General features: G+C 62.6%; 1 protein-coding gene across 1 annotated transcript in view; it reads right to left on the minus strand.

The window, feature by feature from the left end:
- Positions 1-356: 356 nt before the first annotated feature.
- Positions 357-12989, minus strand: part of PLEKHM2 (pleckstrin homology and RUN domain containing M2) — a 36097-nt gene continuing 23464 nt past the window's right edge. Inside the window, exons 6-20 of the mRNA XM_029946437.1 lie at positions 12697-12883; positions 11458-11517; positions 7755-7983; positions 5824-6678; positions 5543-5612; positions 5333-5423; positions 4943-5007; positions 4546-4634; positions 3862-3994; positions 3478-3668; positions 3104-3169; positions 2274-2433; positions 1797-1976; positions 1594-1710; positions 357-1367 (exon numbers count right to left, since the gene is read on the minus strand). Of these exons, the coding sequence (XP_029802297.1) occupies positions 1233-1367; positions 1594-1710; positions 1797-1976; positions 2274-2433; positions 3104-3169; positions 3478-3668; positions 3862-3994; positions 4546-4634; positions 4943-5007; positions 5333-5423; positions 5543-5612; positions 5824-6678; positions 7755-7983; positions 11458-11517; positions 12697-12883 (2628 nt within the window). The 3' untranslated portion in view covers positions 357-1232. The remainder of the gene's footprint in view (positions 1368-1593; positions 1711-1796; positions 1977-2273; positions 2434-3103; positions 3170-3477; positions 3669-3861; positions 3995-4545; positions 4635-4942; positions 5008-5332; positions 5424-5542; positions 5613-5823; positions 6679-7754; positions 7984-11457; positions 11518-12696; positions 12884-12989) is intronic.

Consider the following 12989-nt stretch of genomic DNA (forward strand, 5'->3'; position numbering starts at 1 on the left):
GTCTGGGGGCAGCTTGGACTCCCTTGGGTCTATCCCACATGACCGGCACTCGCCCCCAGAGCTGGGGAGGCTGGGAAGGCTGGCCGTAGAGACGAGCCCTAAGACTGGAGCGGTGGCCGCAGCTCCCCTGGCCACTGAGGGAACAGAAGGGAGGGCAAAGGTCAGGCCAAGACACCCTAAGGGACTGAACTCCAGGGCTCCGGGGGAGCGGTGGGCGATCGTGTTCCCCGTGTCAGCACGGAGCAGTTCAGGGCAGAGAATGTGGACTGAATGAAGAATGAATGGCCAAAGGGCTTTAGAGGGGAGGCTGGAGATGCCTCTCCTCCGCCCTGGTCATAAAGGGCCAGTGACAAGTCTTGGCAATATAACGTGTCTATTTTATTTAAAAAACAAAACAAAACAAAACCCAGACCATCTGACCCCTTCTCCCAGCAGGCCCTTGACAGAACTCTCCAGAAGGGCCTGGCTCCAGCCAAGCAGGGGGTGGTCAGGAGGCACCCACAGGATGCCAGGCTGGTGGGCTCCGCTCCCCACCGAGCCCTCCTCCCTCCCCTTTGCTCCCTGCAAACGAGACAGCCTGCTTCCTGGGGCCTCCGGCCTCTGCGGTTCAGGGGGAGGCGGGGACATGCAGGGGCGTTGGGCAGCCAGGGAGGGCCAGCCCGGCCACCGGCCCCGGCCCCCAGCTGTGGGCCCTGGCAACGCAGGCAGCAGTGCGCCGGGGGCCGGAGTTAGTGAGGAGGAAACATGCACCGAGACCTTAGTGCCCGGCCTCCCTGCACGGCCGGCTCAACGTTCAAAAATGAACAAGACCGGCCGGGTCTCTGCCCAGACCCCTCCCCCAGGAGAGGAAGAGGGGCCTGCGGCCTTCTCAGTCCTGCGCTCCCCTCAGAGCTGATCCCATGCTCACTGCCATCCTGAAGAGACGCAGAACCATCGGGATGTGCCGCATACAGAGCCCATAGGGCTCAGACCGACTGCCCCAGCCCTCTCCGGGCACCGCTGGCCGGGCAGGGTGCCCAAGGGGGTGCAGAGCCCCCAATCTGGATCCCAGGGAGGGGAGAGACCCTGTCTCAAGCCCCGGCCGGTATTCTGTCCCCCAGGGCAGACTGGGCTGTGGAACAGGGGTGGAAGCCGGGCCCCGAGCAGCAGGACGACCCGGCAGCGACAGTGCGTGTCGTGCCGCTGGCCTTTCTTGCCCCACCGGGGGTGGGAGGGGTCCGGCCAGCTCGGTCTCAGCACCAGGGGTCTCGGGAGGCTCTACCCCGGCACAGGCTGTCGCTCCGCTGCCAGGCGCTGTGGATGAGGCTCAGGGCGTCCTCAAACTTCTTGCTGGAGGCGTCCTGGGGGGCCTTGTGGGGGAGGTCCACCTGTGTGGGGGCGAGGAGGGGGCCTGTGAGGGCTGCGGCCCAGGGCCCAGCTCTCCCTCCGCGCAAGGGGACCCAGGAGGGGCAGCGTGTCCTCGGCTGCGTGAGGGGCGGAGTCTTGCCCTTTTGGTCCCAAATGTTTGAGCCTGTCCCAGAGCTACTGGTACAGGGCTGGCCCTGGGCCCCTGGCTCCTGCCTCGGTGCCACGGGGTCCCGGGCGGCTCGGCACCTGGTAGATGGTTTTCCACCCGGAGCTCAGTGCAGACAGGAATCGGTCCAGTTCAGATGTGCAGCTCAAGTAGATGACCCAGGGGGGCAGGGCCTGCTGGCTGTCCTGGGAAAACTCCTGGGGAGAGCGGGTCCCCCAGTGAGCAGACACAGCTTGCGGGTTCCTGCCTCCGTCGCCCCCACCCTCACCCCCACCCGGCTCACCAAGATGCAGTACTCCTTGCCGGGTTCCGTGGAGACAGCGCTGACGTCAGCCAGCCGGGCGGTGCCCAGGGAGCGGAAGAAGCTGGTCTGGCAGTCCTCGTGGCACGTGAAGAGGCGGTCATTGGTAATCACTAGGCAGCAGGGGATGCAGGGACTGGGGGTCACCCCCTGCGGGATGACCTGAAGGGCATTGGCAGAGGGGAGGGGAGAGGCAAGCTGGAGCTCTCCAGGGGCGCCGGCAGCACCAGAACTCCCCCTCCAGGGGCCCAGCCCGCCCTTCGGCTCCCCCTTCCAGAGGTGAGAAGTGGAGGTGGGGCCAGGGGTGACAGTGGGAGTATCCAGCCCACAGGCAGCCCGGAGCCCTAGGGTCCGCCCCTGAGCTGTCCTCTGGAGGTCCCCGTCTTGGTCCTCACAGGCTGCTCTGTGAGTGCGTGTGGGCCTGGAGAAGGGAGCTCGGGGTGCTGGACGGGGTCTCACCCCTTTGGACACAGCTTGGCAGAGAAGCTGCATCCAGTCGGCCATCTCGGCCTCGCTGTCAGCGCTCAGCTCCAGGCAGGGCCGGTCGGCGAGGATGACCTGGAAGGCGTGGGGCCGATCCGTGGTGTTGGCTCTCCGACAGCCACCGCACTGCTCCCCCCTGGGCCAGAGGAGGGGGGGTGAAAGGGGAGCAAGGAGGCAGGGGTGGCTTGGGGCGTGCGGACATGGGCATGCCTGCACCCGTGGTCCCAGGGGCTGGAGGACACCAGTAGGTGTGCGGACCCCTTCGGCCCCCAGGAGAGACTTAAAGCTGCCAGGCAGGCCCAGCCCTTTCTGTGCGACAATTTTCTCTCCAGAATTGCCAAGATCCTTCTAGATAGCTAAACCTGGCCAGGCAAGGGGTGAGGACCTGCTCTTACTTAGCTCTGGCCCTCTGGGCACCAGGGCACATTCATTCCCACGGCCTCTCTGGGCCCAGGGTTCCTCCAAGCACCTGTGTGTCCATCTTCCGTTAGGTCAGGAGTCTCCCAGGGGAGGGACTGCCTCCTCTGCCCAGGTAGACCCTTTCCTGCAAGGAGTTCCTCGTGCTCCCCCTGACAGGATGCTGCCCAGCCTCCCCTTGCTTGGGGTGCCATAGCCTCAGAGCTCAGCCAACCCCAGGGCAGCAGTCAGGGCACGGGGTGGGGCAGACTGGGAGCAGGCTGACGGGACCCACACGAGGGGGTGTGAGCTCCAGCCGGGCAGAACAGGAGCCCTGGGTCCCAGGCTCAGACAGCGCCGCACCACTGGGCCTCCCACCTGGCCAGCCCCCCCATGGCTGGGACACTCACCCCATGTTCACCGAGAGCAGAGGGGTGACATCAGTGCGGTCGGGATACTGATAGAGGATCCCGTTGCTGCAGGGGCACAACAGGGCAGGGGTGAGGCCTGTCCCAAGACCAGGTGGGGCCCAGATCCCAGGGGGGCCTGCAAGCTGGGGGCTTAAGCCCCAGAGGCCAAGGGGTCCGCCCTCTGTGGAAGTGAAGGCGGAGAAGGGACTGCAGAGGCCCAGGAGGGCGTGGTGTCCCCCAGCAGGCCTGGGCACGGTGAAAGCCTTGGCAGCAGCCCAGCCCAGACCCGCACCTGATGTGCCCCAGGATCCTCGGGTCCCAGAGATGGCCGGCTGTACACGGAAGCTCTCATGGCCCGAGGGGGTTGTGCCCACCTGAGTACCACGAAGCAAGTCTTCCAGTGCTCTTTGCCCAAGTACGAGGTGCCTGCCTTGTAATGCAGCATGCCTTCTTTGGTGATGGTGCCCTCGGGGGGTGAGCAGTGGCAGGGGACTGGACCCAGGGACTCGTCCAGGGGGTCCTCCCAGTGCACAAGCCCATAGAAGTGCACAGTGACAGCGGTGGCCTGAGAGACAGAGCAGACAGAGCGGTGAGGCCTGGGCACCAGGAATGGCCACCGAGAAGGCAAGGCTGTGCCCCAAGTGGGAGGGTAGGACAGCCCCTCCCAGGTGGATGATGGAGGGGTCCTAAAGACATCTGTATGCCCCCGCCTGGCCCCTGACACCACAGTACCTCCCCCCTCCACTGCTGCCTCTTACCTCACACTTAGATTCCTGGGCCACAAACTTGGCTAGGGCCAGCTTCTCCATGGTGGCATCAGTCAGGATGCTGGGGTACGGTGGTTCCCGGCAGCCTTTGATCATGGCGGACTTCAAAGAAGCCAAGAAGAACCTACTCGAGGGAGTGGGGTTTGCTGTCAGAGGCCTGGGGGACCCCCACCCCTCAACTGGACAGGACCCTGGGCTGGAGGAGTCCCAGGAACCTCGGGGAGGGACCTGGCTGGAACCAGAGCTCAGGGCAGCAGGTGGGGCAAGGAGGGAAGAAGACGGGGTCGGGGGGGGGGGTGTGTGTGCAGCACATCGGAGGGGACCTGAGTCCCTACAGTGGCCCGATACTATCGCATGTACTTTCTGTATGAAAGCACGAGGTCCAGCAGCAGGGGCTCAGGTCTCTTTCCCGGTGGGTAACTCGCACCAGCCCCCTTCCTCTCTGCAGGCCACACAGGGTCTGAGGTCACCTGCGCTGAGTCAGTGGGCGTGGGTTTCCCTGCAGGTGCCAGAGGGAACACAGCCGCTCTGCCCTCACTTGTGTCCCACTTGTCACCCTCTTCCCTTGGGGGGAGGGGCGTCCAGGCCAGGGGCACCCTCCAGTCCTACAGGAATGGGGAGGTGGGGGTGAGTGGGGGGGGCTGTGGGGGGGATTGTGGGGGGAGTGTCACTCACTCAGCCAGGGCCACGTCGGCCGTGTCCAGGAGAAACTGCTTCCTGCGGTTGGTGCACACCAGCTTCACCGTCTGCTGGTCGAGGCCCACCTGCCAGAAACGACACCTTCACATGCACAGGGGGCTTGGCTGCTGCCTGCTGGAAGGGGCGGCCATGGCCAGACCCAGGGCCAGCTGGGGAGGGAGCAGGCAGACCCTGGGAGGTAAAGCCCCCGAGGCCTGGGTCAGAAATTGGCCTGGTTCTTATCCCTCCATCAGGTGTTGAAGCCCATGTGAGAGGAGCTGATGCCCAGCTCTGGGGGCAATGGAGCAGGGACAAGCCTGGCTCTGAGCTCCCAGGGTGGGTGGCCGGAGGGGCCCTGTCCTCAGCCTATGCCAACTGCAGAGCCTGCACTCACCGACACATAGTCAAGTTCATTGTAAGAAACGGCCTCTTCCACCAGGTATGGCTTCTCCGCGGCCCCTGAGAGAGGAGACCCCAATGCCTATAACTCTCGGCGGCCTCTCTTCCCTCCCCCTGCCCCATTTCCTAAGAGCTGGCCCCTCCCTCTCAGCGAGGACCTGTCCTTGTCCTGCGACCTGAGGTGACAGAGTAGGACAGTGATGGGTGGGGAGGCTTGTGGCGGGCAGGCCCCCAGGCTCGTCTTGGGGCAGGGGGGAGTGTTTTCGTCACCACACGCCAGGCAGCCGAGAGCCAGGGGTGGGGGCACGGAGGAAGGGGGGGGGTCAGTGTCATCCTTGACCCGCTCTCAGCAGCTGCCCTGGCCCAGCCCGGGGGCGGTGGGCACCTTTCCGGAGCAGGTAGACATAGCAGTCCGTGAGCAGCACGTACAGCAACTGCAGGGTGCCCTCCATGTGCCCCGTGCTCATCCGGATCATCTGAGGGGCCAGAATGGGGGGAGGGGGAATGCCGGTCAGGCGCCTGGCTCCCGCCCCCGCCCAGGGCAGCAGTGTGCCTCCCCCGCACCCCCCGCCAACGCGGAGCTCCCGGAACTGACTTTGAAGAGCTGCTCTTCGTTTTCTCGAAACACGTGGATCATCAGCAGGAGTAAGTGATTGTTGTCTACCCTGTGAGAGGGACAAGTGTGGGGAGCCTGTCAGGCCAGGAGGGGGGTGGGTGGCCACACAGGCCCATGGCGGCTTTGCTCCTGCCCACGAGCCGAAGTGAGGGAGGGGAGACGTCCGCCCCATCCCAGCTCCCCGCCCAGGCTGGTTCCTCTGGAGGAGGGATGCCCACGGTGCCCTGCTGTGAGGAGCCTGGGGGGGCCACCTCGCTCACCTGAACTCTGCCGCGTGGGTCATCTCAGAAGGGCTCCCCTGCCCCTCGTCCACCCCCGAGTCCTCAGCGCTGCTCAGACACGGGCTGGGCTGGTCTCGCTTGGGCTGGCAGAGAGCCTCGTGGGTGGCGGGCTCCGGTTCGGGCCCAGGTCCGTCCCCAGGTCCGTCCCCCGCGGGGGGCAACCGCGTCTCCAGTCCCCGGGTCTCCGGCTCCTGGGCCTCCCCTGGGGTGGCCTCTAGGGGCCCAGGCGCCTGTCCCTCTCGTCCTCCTCCTCCCTCTTCTTGGCCAGCAGTCGCAGGGCCACCAGGAACATGCAGCGGTTGGCCAGGCCCTGCAGGGTCATGGTCGCCGCCACCTGATGTAAGAGGGCTTGGACTCTCGACGGTAAAGCGGTAGAAGTCCATTGGGGCTGGAAGCCCCTCGCTAAAGTCGCAAAATGGCGGCTTCTCCGGGGCATCCCCGGGAGAGCCGGTCCGAAAGGACTGCTCTGGGGACTGGACGTGGGAGCGCCAGGTGCTGGGGTCCAGCTGCCCGTTGAGCTGGTCAATGACCTTACTCAGGGGCTGCCCCAAGCGCTCCATGGAGGTGTCCTTCATTTCGGGGATGAGCAGGCCCACCTGGCCGGGCTCCGAGAGCTCGCTGCTCTCGGCTGTGCTGCTGGGCCCCTCTCCCTCCTCCTGGGGGGAAGTGAAGGTAGCGTCCGGCGAGGCCCGCCCGAGGCCTGGGCTGCTGACGAGGCTGTCACCGTCGCCCCGCCTGGCACAGCTGTCCTGGGTGGAGGGAGGGTGGAGCGGACTAGCTTCCTCATCCGATCTGGTCTTCTTCTTCTTGCCGGTTTTCTTCTTCTTGGGGACCCTGGGACAGTAGCGATGGGGAGAGATTTACCATCTGGGTGCCACAGAGCTGGGGAATTAGGTGGGCGGGGTCAGAAGAGGTGATTCTGGTCATGTGACCTCTGAGGGCACAGCCAAGCTTCGCTGGTCCGGGGCAGCACTGGCTGGGAGGCCCTAGGCCAAGGGGACAGAGCAGCTCAGGCCCTGAGCGACCCCCCGTCCCCGCTCCTGGCAGGGGCAGGCACCAGAGGAACCCCTGAGCAGGTCCCACAAATTCTAGCTGATGACCCAACTGAGCTAGCTGTGCTCTGGGGGACGTCGGTCAGAGCGATGGTGCCTCTACTCAGCCCTCCTCTTAGGGTGTGGCCAGGGGACCCTGAGCAGACCTCACTTCCTATTAGGTGTCACTGTGGATAATTCAACCAAGGAGCAGACTCAAAGTCTTTTGGGTTCAAGCTCCTTGGCTGCAAGGTGACTGGAATGGGCCTGGCAAGGCGACCCCGGGTCTCAACCGATGAAGCTGCTCGGGACTTGAACCAGCCCCCAGGTGGGACCCTGACGCCAGTCCCTGGGGAGCCAGGCCTCGGGGGGTAGGACACGCACATCTTCTTGTCCAGGGCTGAGAGCTCAGAGGCAGGAGCGAGCCCGGGGCGGTCAGAGAGCCCAATCTGTCACGCGCTTCCTCTCTTCTGTGCAGGTCCCTGTCGCTATCCTGGAGACCCTTTTCTTTCGAGGAGCCATGCTGAACTAGAGCCGGCACAGACCTCAGAAATGGGACAGTGACATCCAAGAACCCCCTGGGGAAGGATCCCAGTCTGAAGGTGCTTTCTGGCCCTGGATGGACCTGACAGATGCCCCGGCCGCCCAGGCGTGGCCCCGCGGTCGTTGCCCATCACGCCGTCTTGCGGGCTCGGGCCCTCTGGGTCTTCTTGCTCAAATGACTACCGGAGAACCCCTTAGTCTCCAGGCAGATGCCCATCTGCCCCCTCTGGAGTTGGGCGTGGCCCCAGTTTTCGTGGACTAAAATGTGACGCTAGAGCGGACAGGATGGATGCCAGGACACTCCCCCAACGGCTCTCGGGGCCCCTCCCCACTGACCTGATGACCTCGAGCTCCGTGCAGGCGTCTGACAGGTCGAGAGCGCGGGACTCTGCCTTCTCCTGGGGCGTGGTGTGCACAGGGGTGGTGTCGGAGGAGGACACGGTCTCTGCCTGGTCCTCACTGAAGGGATTGTGGCGCTGGGTGGGGCTCTTGGTGGAGGTCTTGCCGCTGGCCGGGTCCGAGGCGGCGGAGCGGGGCCCGCTGACGGTATCTGTGAGGTCGCCGTCTGGAGGACAGAACAGGAGACAGGAGACGGCCCGTCAGGCAGCCTCGGGGGACCCCTGGCCCCCCGAGCCTGCCTTGTCTCACGAGGGAGGCGGGTGAGTTCCTCCCAGGGAAATCGGGCCGGGGTGGCCCTGCTCTAAGATCCCAAGCCCCAGACCAACAGGACAAGGGATCTGTGCTTGAAGAGCAACTTGGAGGGAAGCCACCACCACCTCCGCTGGGAACCCTCAAAGCCCCTAGCAATTTGGCTGAGTTCAAATTAAGAGCGCCAAGGTTAAACAGTCTCCAGGCTGAAGCCCTTTAGGACAGTGACCTTGATGCCTCAAGAGGAGGTGAGCCGCAGACTCTCAGGGTAGCCTCAGAGCCTTCCATCAGAGGGTGCTAGAGGGGTACTGGGGAGCCCCTTCAGCACCACTGGCCACCGGCAGGGCTGAGACACCCAACGTCCTCTGAGGGGTGTCCCCCAGAGGCAGACAAAATGCAACTGTGGCAGAGAGAATAGAGGGAGAGACTGGGGATTGGAGAAAATGAGGGGTGCAGGGTGGGGGCGGGGGCTGAGGCCAGGATAGGGAGTCCAGAGGGTGAGGCGATGGGGTCAGGGCCGAAGACGGACCCAGGGCATGGCAGGCAGGACGAGAGGCCAGATGGGGGCAACAAGGAGATGCAAAGGGGAGAAGGAAGAGGTGCCGAACGGCTGCCCCCCAGCGGCTGCCTCATGGGCTCCTCAGCAGCTGCTCTTCTCCTGGACATCCTCTCCGCTCACTCCTGGAGTGGGGGGGTGCAGGTGGGGGGCAGGGCCAGGTGCCCCTTTAGGGTGAGCGCTGGGATTTCAATTTCACTCAAGCCTCAGCTTGCCTCCTGGTCCTTTCTGGGTCACCCTGACCCTGGGCTCCACCCTGGGGAGAAGGTGGGGTGGGGAGGGATGCAGACTCTCCAGAGAGGGGCTGGTTTCACTGCTCCCCCCTGCCCCCTGCCCATCACCCCAGGTTACTGGAATGGCTAGAGCCCACAGGGCCTTTATCCGGTGGCAGATGGGAGTCGGCCCAGCAGGGAAGTGAGGCCCAGCTGGCACACGAGGCTGGGGGAGAGCTAATGGCACGGGACAGGGGACGTTCGCGCCCCATTTGCCAGCCCACGCGCATCTCGTTGGCCATTATCTGCCCAGAGGAGACGCAGCAAACCTGCTTCCCGTCCTCAGCCCCATCTGGAAGGGCCTGACCTGCTGTCGACCACCCAGTGGGTCCCGGAAACCACCAGGCAGCTGCCCGCTGACGCAGCACATCGTCCATTTTTTTTTTTTAAAAGCACGGTGTCTTTTAATGTGGGGACAAAAGTGGGGCCACAAGCAATTGCCAGCCCTGCCAGCAAAACCCTAGCAACCCACGAGATTTCCCTCCAGGGTCCTCCCCCGCCCACCGGCCCCAGCCTTAGTCATCAGGTGCAGAAAACCTCGCCCTTGGGTCCCTTGTTCCAGCCCCCAGAGACCTGCAGTTGTCTGTGGGAGCTGCTGAGGGGGTGAGCCAGCAGGTCACGGGATGGGACGGACGCCCACCAGTTCCGGAAGTGAGCTGAAGACCGTGGAAGGCCGCCCAACACCCACACTCCAGGGCCCAGAGTTTGGAGCTGCACCGGGATCCTGCTTCCCTCCAGGGGGAAGGAGAAGACACAGTTTCCCCAGGTGAGCTGCCGGAGGGCTCAGAGACTCAGGAGAGCAGGAGGTCGTGGCGGGGACTAAGCTCACGGGGCCCCAGAGCCCAGCCCGAGCAAGCAGCGCCACTGGGGCTGTTAGTTCTCAGGCCATAGGCAGCTCTCAAGGGCTGCGGAGGGAGGTCAGGCCCTGCTTGTCAAGTGACTGCAACAGGCAGCAAGGAGTTGGGTTTGGGGAGGGGTGGTTAGTAGTTAGAATCAGAGGGAGAGAGAAAAATACAATGCCCAGCATGTGCACTGCAAGAAGAAAGGCTGAGAGGGTAAATGACGGTACGATGGAATTCTGGATTTCAGGCTGATCTTAACTCCCCTGTGGCACTCTTCCGGGCTCCTCTCTTGGCCCGGTGACCTAATTAATTTTCCCTAAAGCCGTATCTTATTTCCCTCAAACTAAGCTATTTCATGCTCTGAGTTACTTGGGGAAAAGATCATCTGTCACGTGTCACTCAGAGATCACGGCACTGATAAGGGAGAGAGAGACACACACACCTCTGCCCCCTGCCCGGGGTGAGTAGTCAGCACCCCCACCCAGGCCAGCCCCTGGCGGAAGTGGCCCACAGGGCGAGCACGGCTCTTTTAACAAGGGGGGTGGTGGTAGCTATGGCCTCGGATCTAAGGAGGAAGCGTTAACCCTCTCAGAAACAGGCCCTGTGCTCTGAGTAATCATGGGAACGTGGGGTGGAGCTCCACCGAGTTCCAGAAGCCCAGCAGGGGAGTCATGGGCAGGAGAAAGCCTGAGTGTTGCTGCCGCCTAGCGGGCAGGTGGGAGGGCGGACAGATTCTATTTTAATCCACCTTAAAACTTCAAAGAGAACCTCTCTCCCTGTAGGAAGTTGCAGCAGAGCATGGGCCATTTCAGTCATTGGGTCCTCAGTCTCCTTCAACGGTACCAGAGGTGGACGCCATCGAGAATGGACTGGAGAGGCGCCTGGGTGGCTCAGGTCATGATCTCGTGGTCCGTGGGTTCAAGCCCCACGTTGGGCTCAGAGCCTGGCGCTGGTTTCAGATTCTGTGTCTCCCTCTCTCTGACCCTCCCCTGCTCCCACTGTCTCTCAAAAATAAATAAAAAACATAGAGAGGGAAAAAAAGAATGAACTGGAGGAGGGGCACGTGGGGGGCTCGGTCAGTTGAGTGTCCGACTTTGGCTCAGGTTGTGAACTTGCAGATCGTGAGTTCGAGCCCTGCATTGGGCTCTGTGCTGACAGCTCAGAGCCTGGAGCCTGCTTCGGATTCTGTGTCTCCCTCTCTCTCTGTCCCTCCCCTGCTCATGCTCGGTTTCTCTTTCACTCTCAAAAATAAACATTAAAAATTAAAAAAAAAAAGAATGGACAGGAGAAATTGAGTCCTCTGCCTTTACGTCTCGAAGCTTCTGACACAGGAGCTCATTTGGCCTAAAGGAACTGTCGATCCACGGGTTAAACCTGCACTTTCCACAACAAGTCCCTGCTCGCTGGGTCAGGCCACCAGCACCCACAAGGGGGCAGTTCCCTACGCACATCCGGGCGCTTGGCCCAGCAAGGGAATCGGGAAGGGTGAGCGCCTGGGGACTCCATGCGGCCGCTGCTAACGGCAGGAATCCCACACTCGGAGAAGGGGTTTGCCTAGGTCAAGTTCTCCTGCAGAATTCCATCTATTGGAACACCAAACTTGGCTTTATTATGATCACTGACATTATTACAAATAATGAGCTGATTTGGAATCATGCAGCAAGCTTGGCATGGGAAGGTAGCAAGACAGGAGAAGAGGGTAACAGCGGACTCTGTCCCACCTTCCCAGTCTGTGCTGGGTACGGACGGCACTGCCGGAAACACATCTCCAAAATCATAATCTACAAAAACGAGGGACAAAACTGAAGATTAGAAACGGGCAGTGGAAGGACAGGAAGGGTGGGGGCAACAGGGCGGAGACACGGGAGAAAACAGAGAGGAAGAAGTTAAACTTTTTATATTTTATCTAACAGCCTCGGGGAACTATTATGCTGCTCAGCTCGGACAGGGCCCAGGAGCCTCTGACCGGCGAGAAAGATCTCTGGGGACAATCCTTTCCAACCCCAGAACCTGGTTCTGGCTGAGAAGAACGCGGGCCCCCCTGTACCTAACCTTCATATCCCTTGCCTTCGGGCCCCCTGAACTGAGCATCGGACGGGAGGTGAGCTCATGGGACACGTCGGCGGGGACGGCCGGGGCCCTGGCTTCTCCGAGGCAGCCCGTGAGCCCATCCTTCGGTTTGTACAAGGAGTCCTGCGGACAAGTCTGAAAGTGCTGCCCGAAGGCCAAGGCCTCAATGCTAACACAGTTCTAGGGGCTGAACTTGTGCTGGGGTCCCCTTCCCTGGAGCTGGGGTGCAGTCAGGGGCGAGCTCTGGTTCCCCCATGGGATGAAGGTGGAGGAACAGCCAGTTTATGAATGAACACAGAGGTCGAAGGTTTGAAAGAAACCAGGCTGTTCCAATAAGTTGTTGGAGCGAGACAGCAAAGTGGCCCGCAGACGTGATGACAACCTGCCTGTCCTGGATGCAGTGGGGGGGGCCGTCAGCCCTAAGGATGGCACGTGCAGGAGGGGCTCATGAGAAGTGGGGGCCGTTTCCCCTAAACCTCAGGCCCAGCTGGCTCTCTCTCTCCTCTCCTTCCAGGGGTTGCTCCCCTCTGTCTGCCTAGACCCAGGGCAGCACGACCCCCCAGGCAGGCAGCACTCACCCCTGCAATGGCAGGGAGAGTTTCTGGGTCACGCAGCTGATCCCTCCTCACGTAGAAAACCACCCCGGGCCTGCGGCACTGGCCTTCTGGAAAAGAGTCTAATAATCCGAGGATCTCTTGCTGGCTTTTTACGCCCAGACTCAGAGTTTTAGCCACTATGGAGACACAGAAAACGGAGATCTGGAAAATGGGCGGCCCCGTGGGACTTCAAATCTCCCCCATCGGACGGCATCTAGCCTGGCAAGACGCCGCCGGGCCAGGCACCGGCAGTGTCACCGCAGAGGCACGGCCCCCGCCGCCCGGGGCGCTTACCCTCGCTGGACGGGGCAATGGCGCTGTCATCCCATTCCAGGTTGGTGGAGGTGACGGAGTTGAAGGAGTTGAGGGACAGGCTGTCGGAGCCCTGCACGGAGCTGGGGAGGCGGTCCTCGAAGTCCAGCAGGTACTGAGGTTTGTAGTAGTCGGGCATGTAGGGGGCCAAGTCTAAGTAAGGGGCGTCCTGAGACGAGAGTGCAGAGGCGGGGCTTGGTGACCATTCGGACCGGCACCCCCAGGCCTGCCCTGCCGGTTTTCCTTTGGGAGAGCAGGGGGCCGAAGGCCCTAAA

Source organism: Suricata suricatta, chromosome 8 (assembly GCF_006229205.1).
Source record: "Suricata suricatta isolate VVHF042 chromosome 8, meerkat_22Aug2017_6uvM2_HiC, whole genome shotgun sequence".
Lineage (NCBI taxonomy): Eukaryota > Metazoa > Chordata > Mammalia > Carnivora > Herpestidae > Suricata > Suricata suricatta.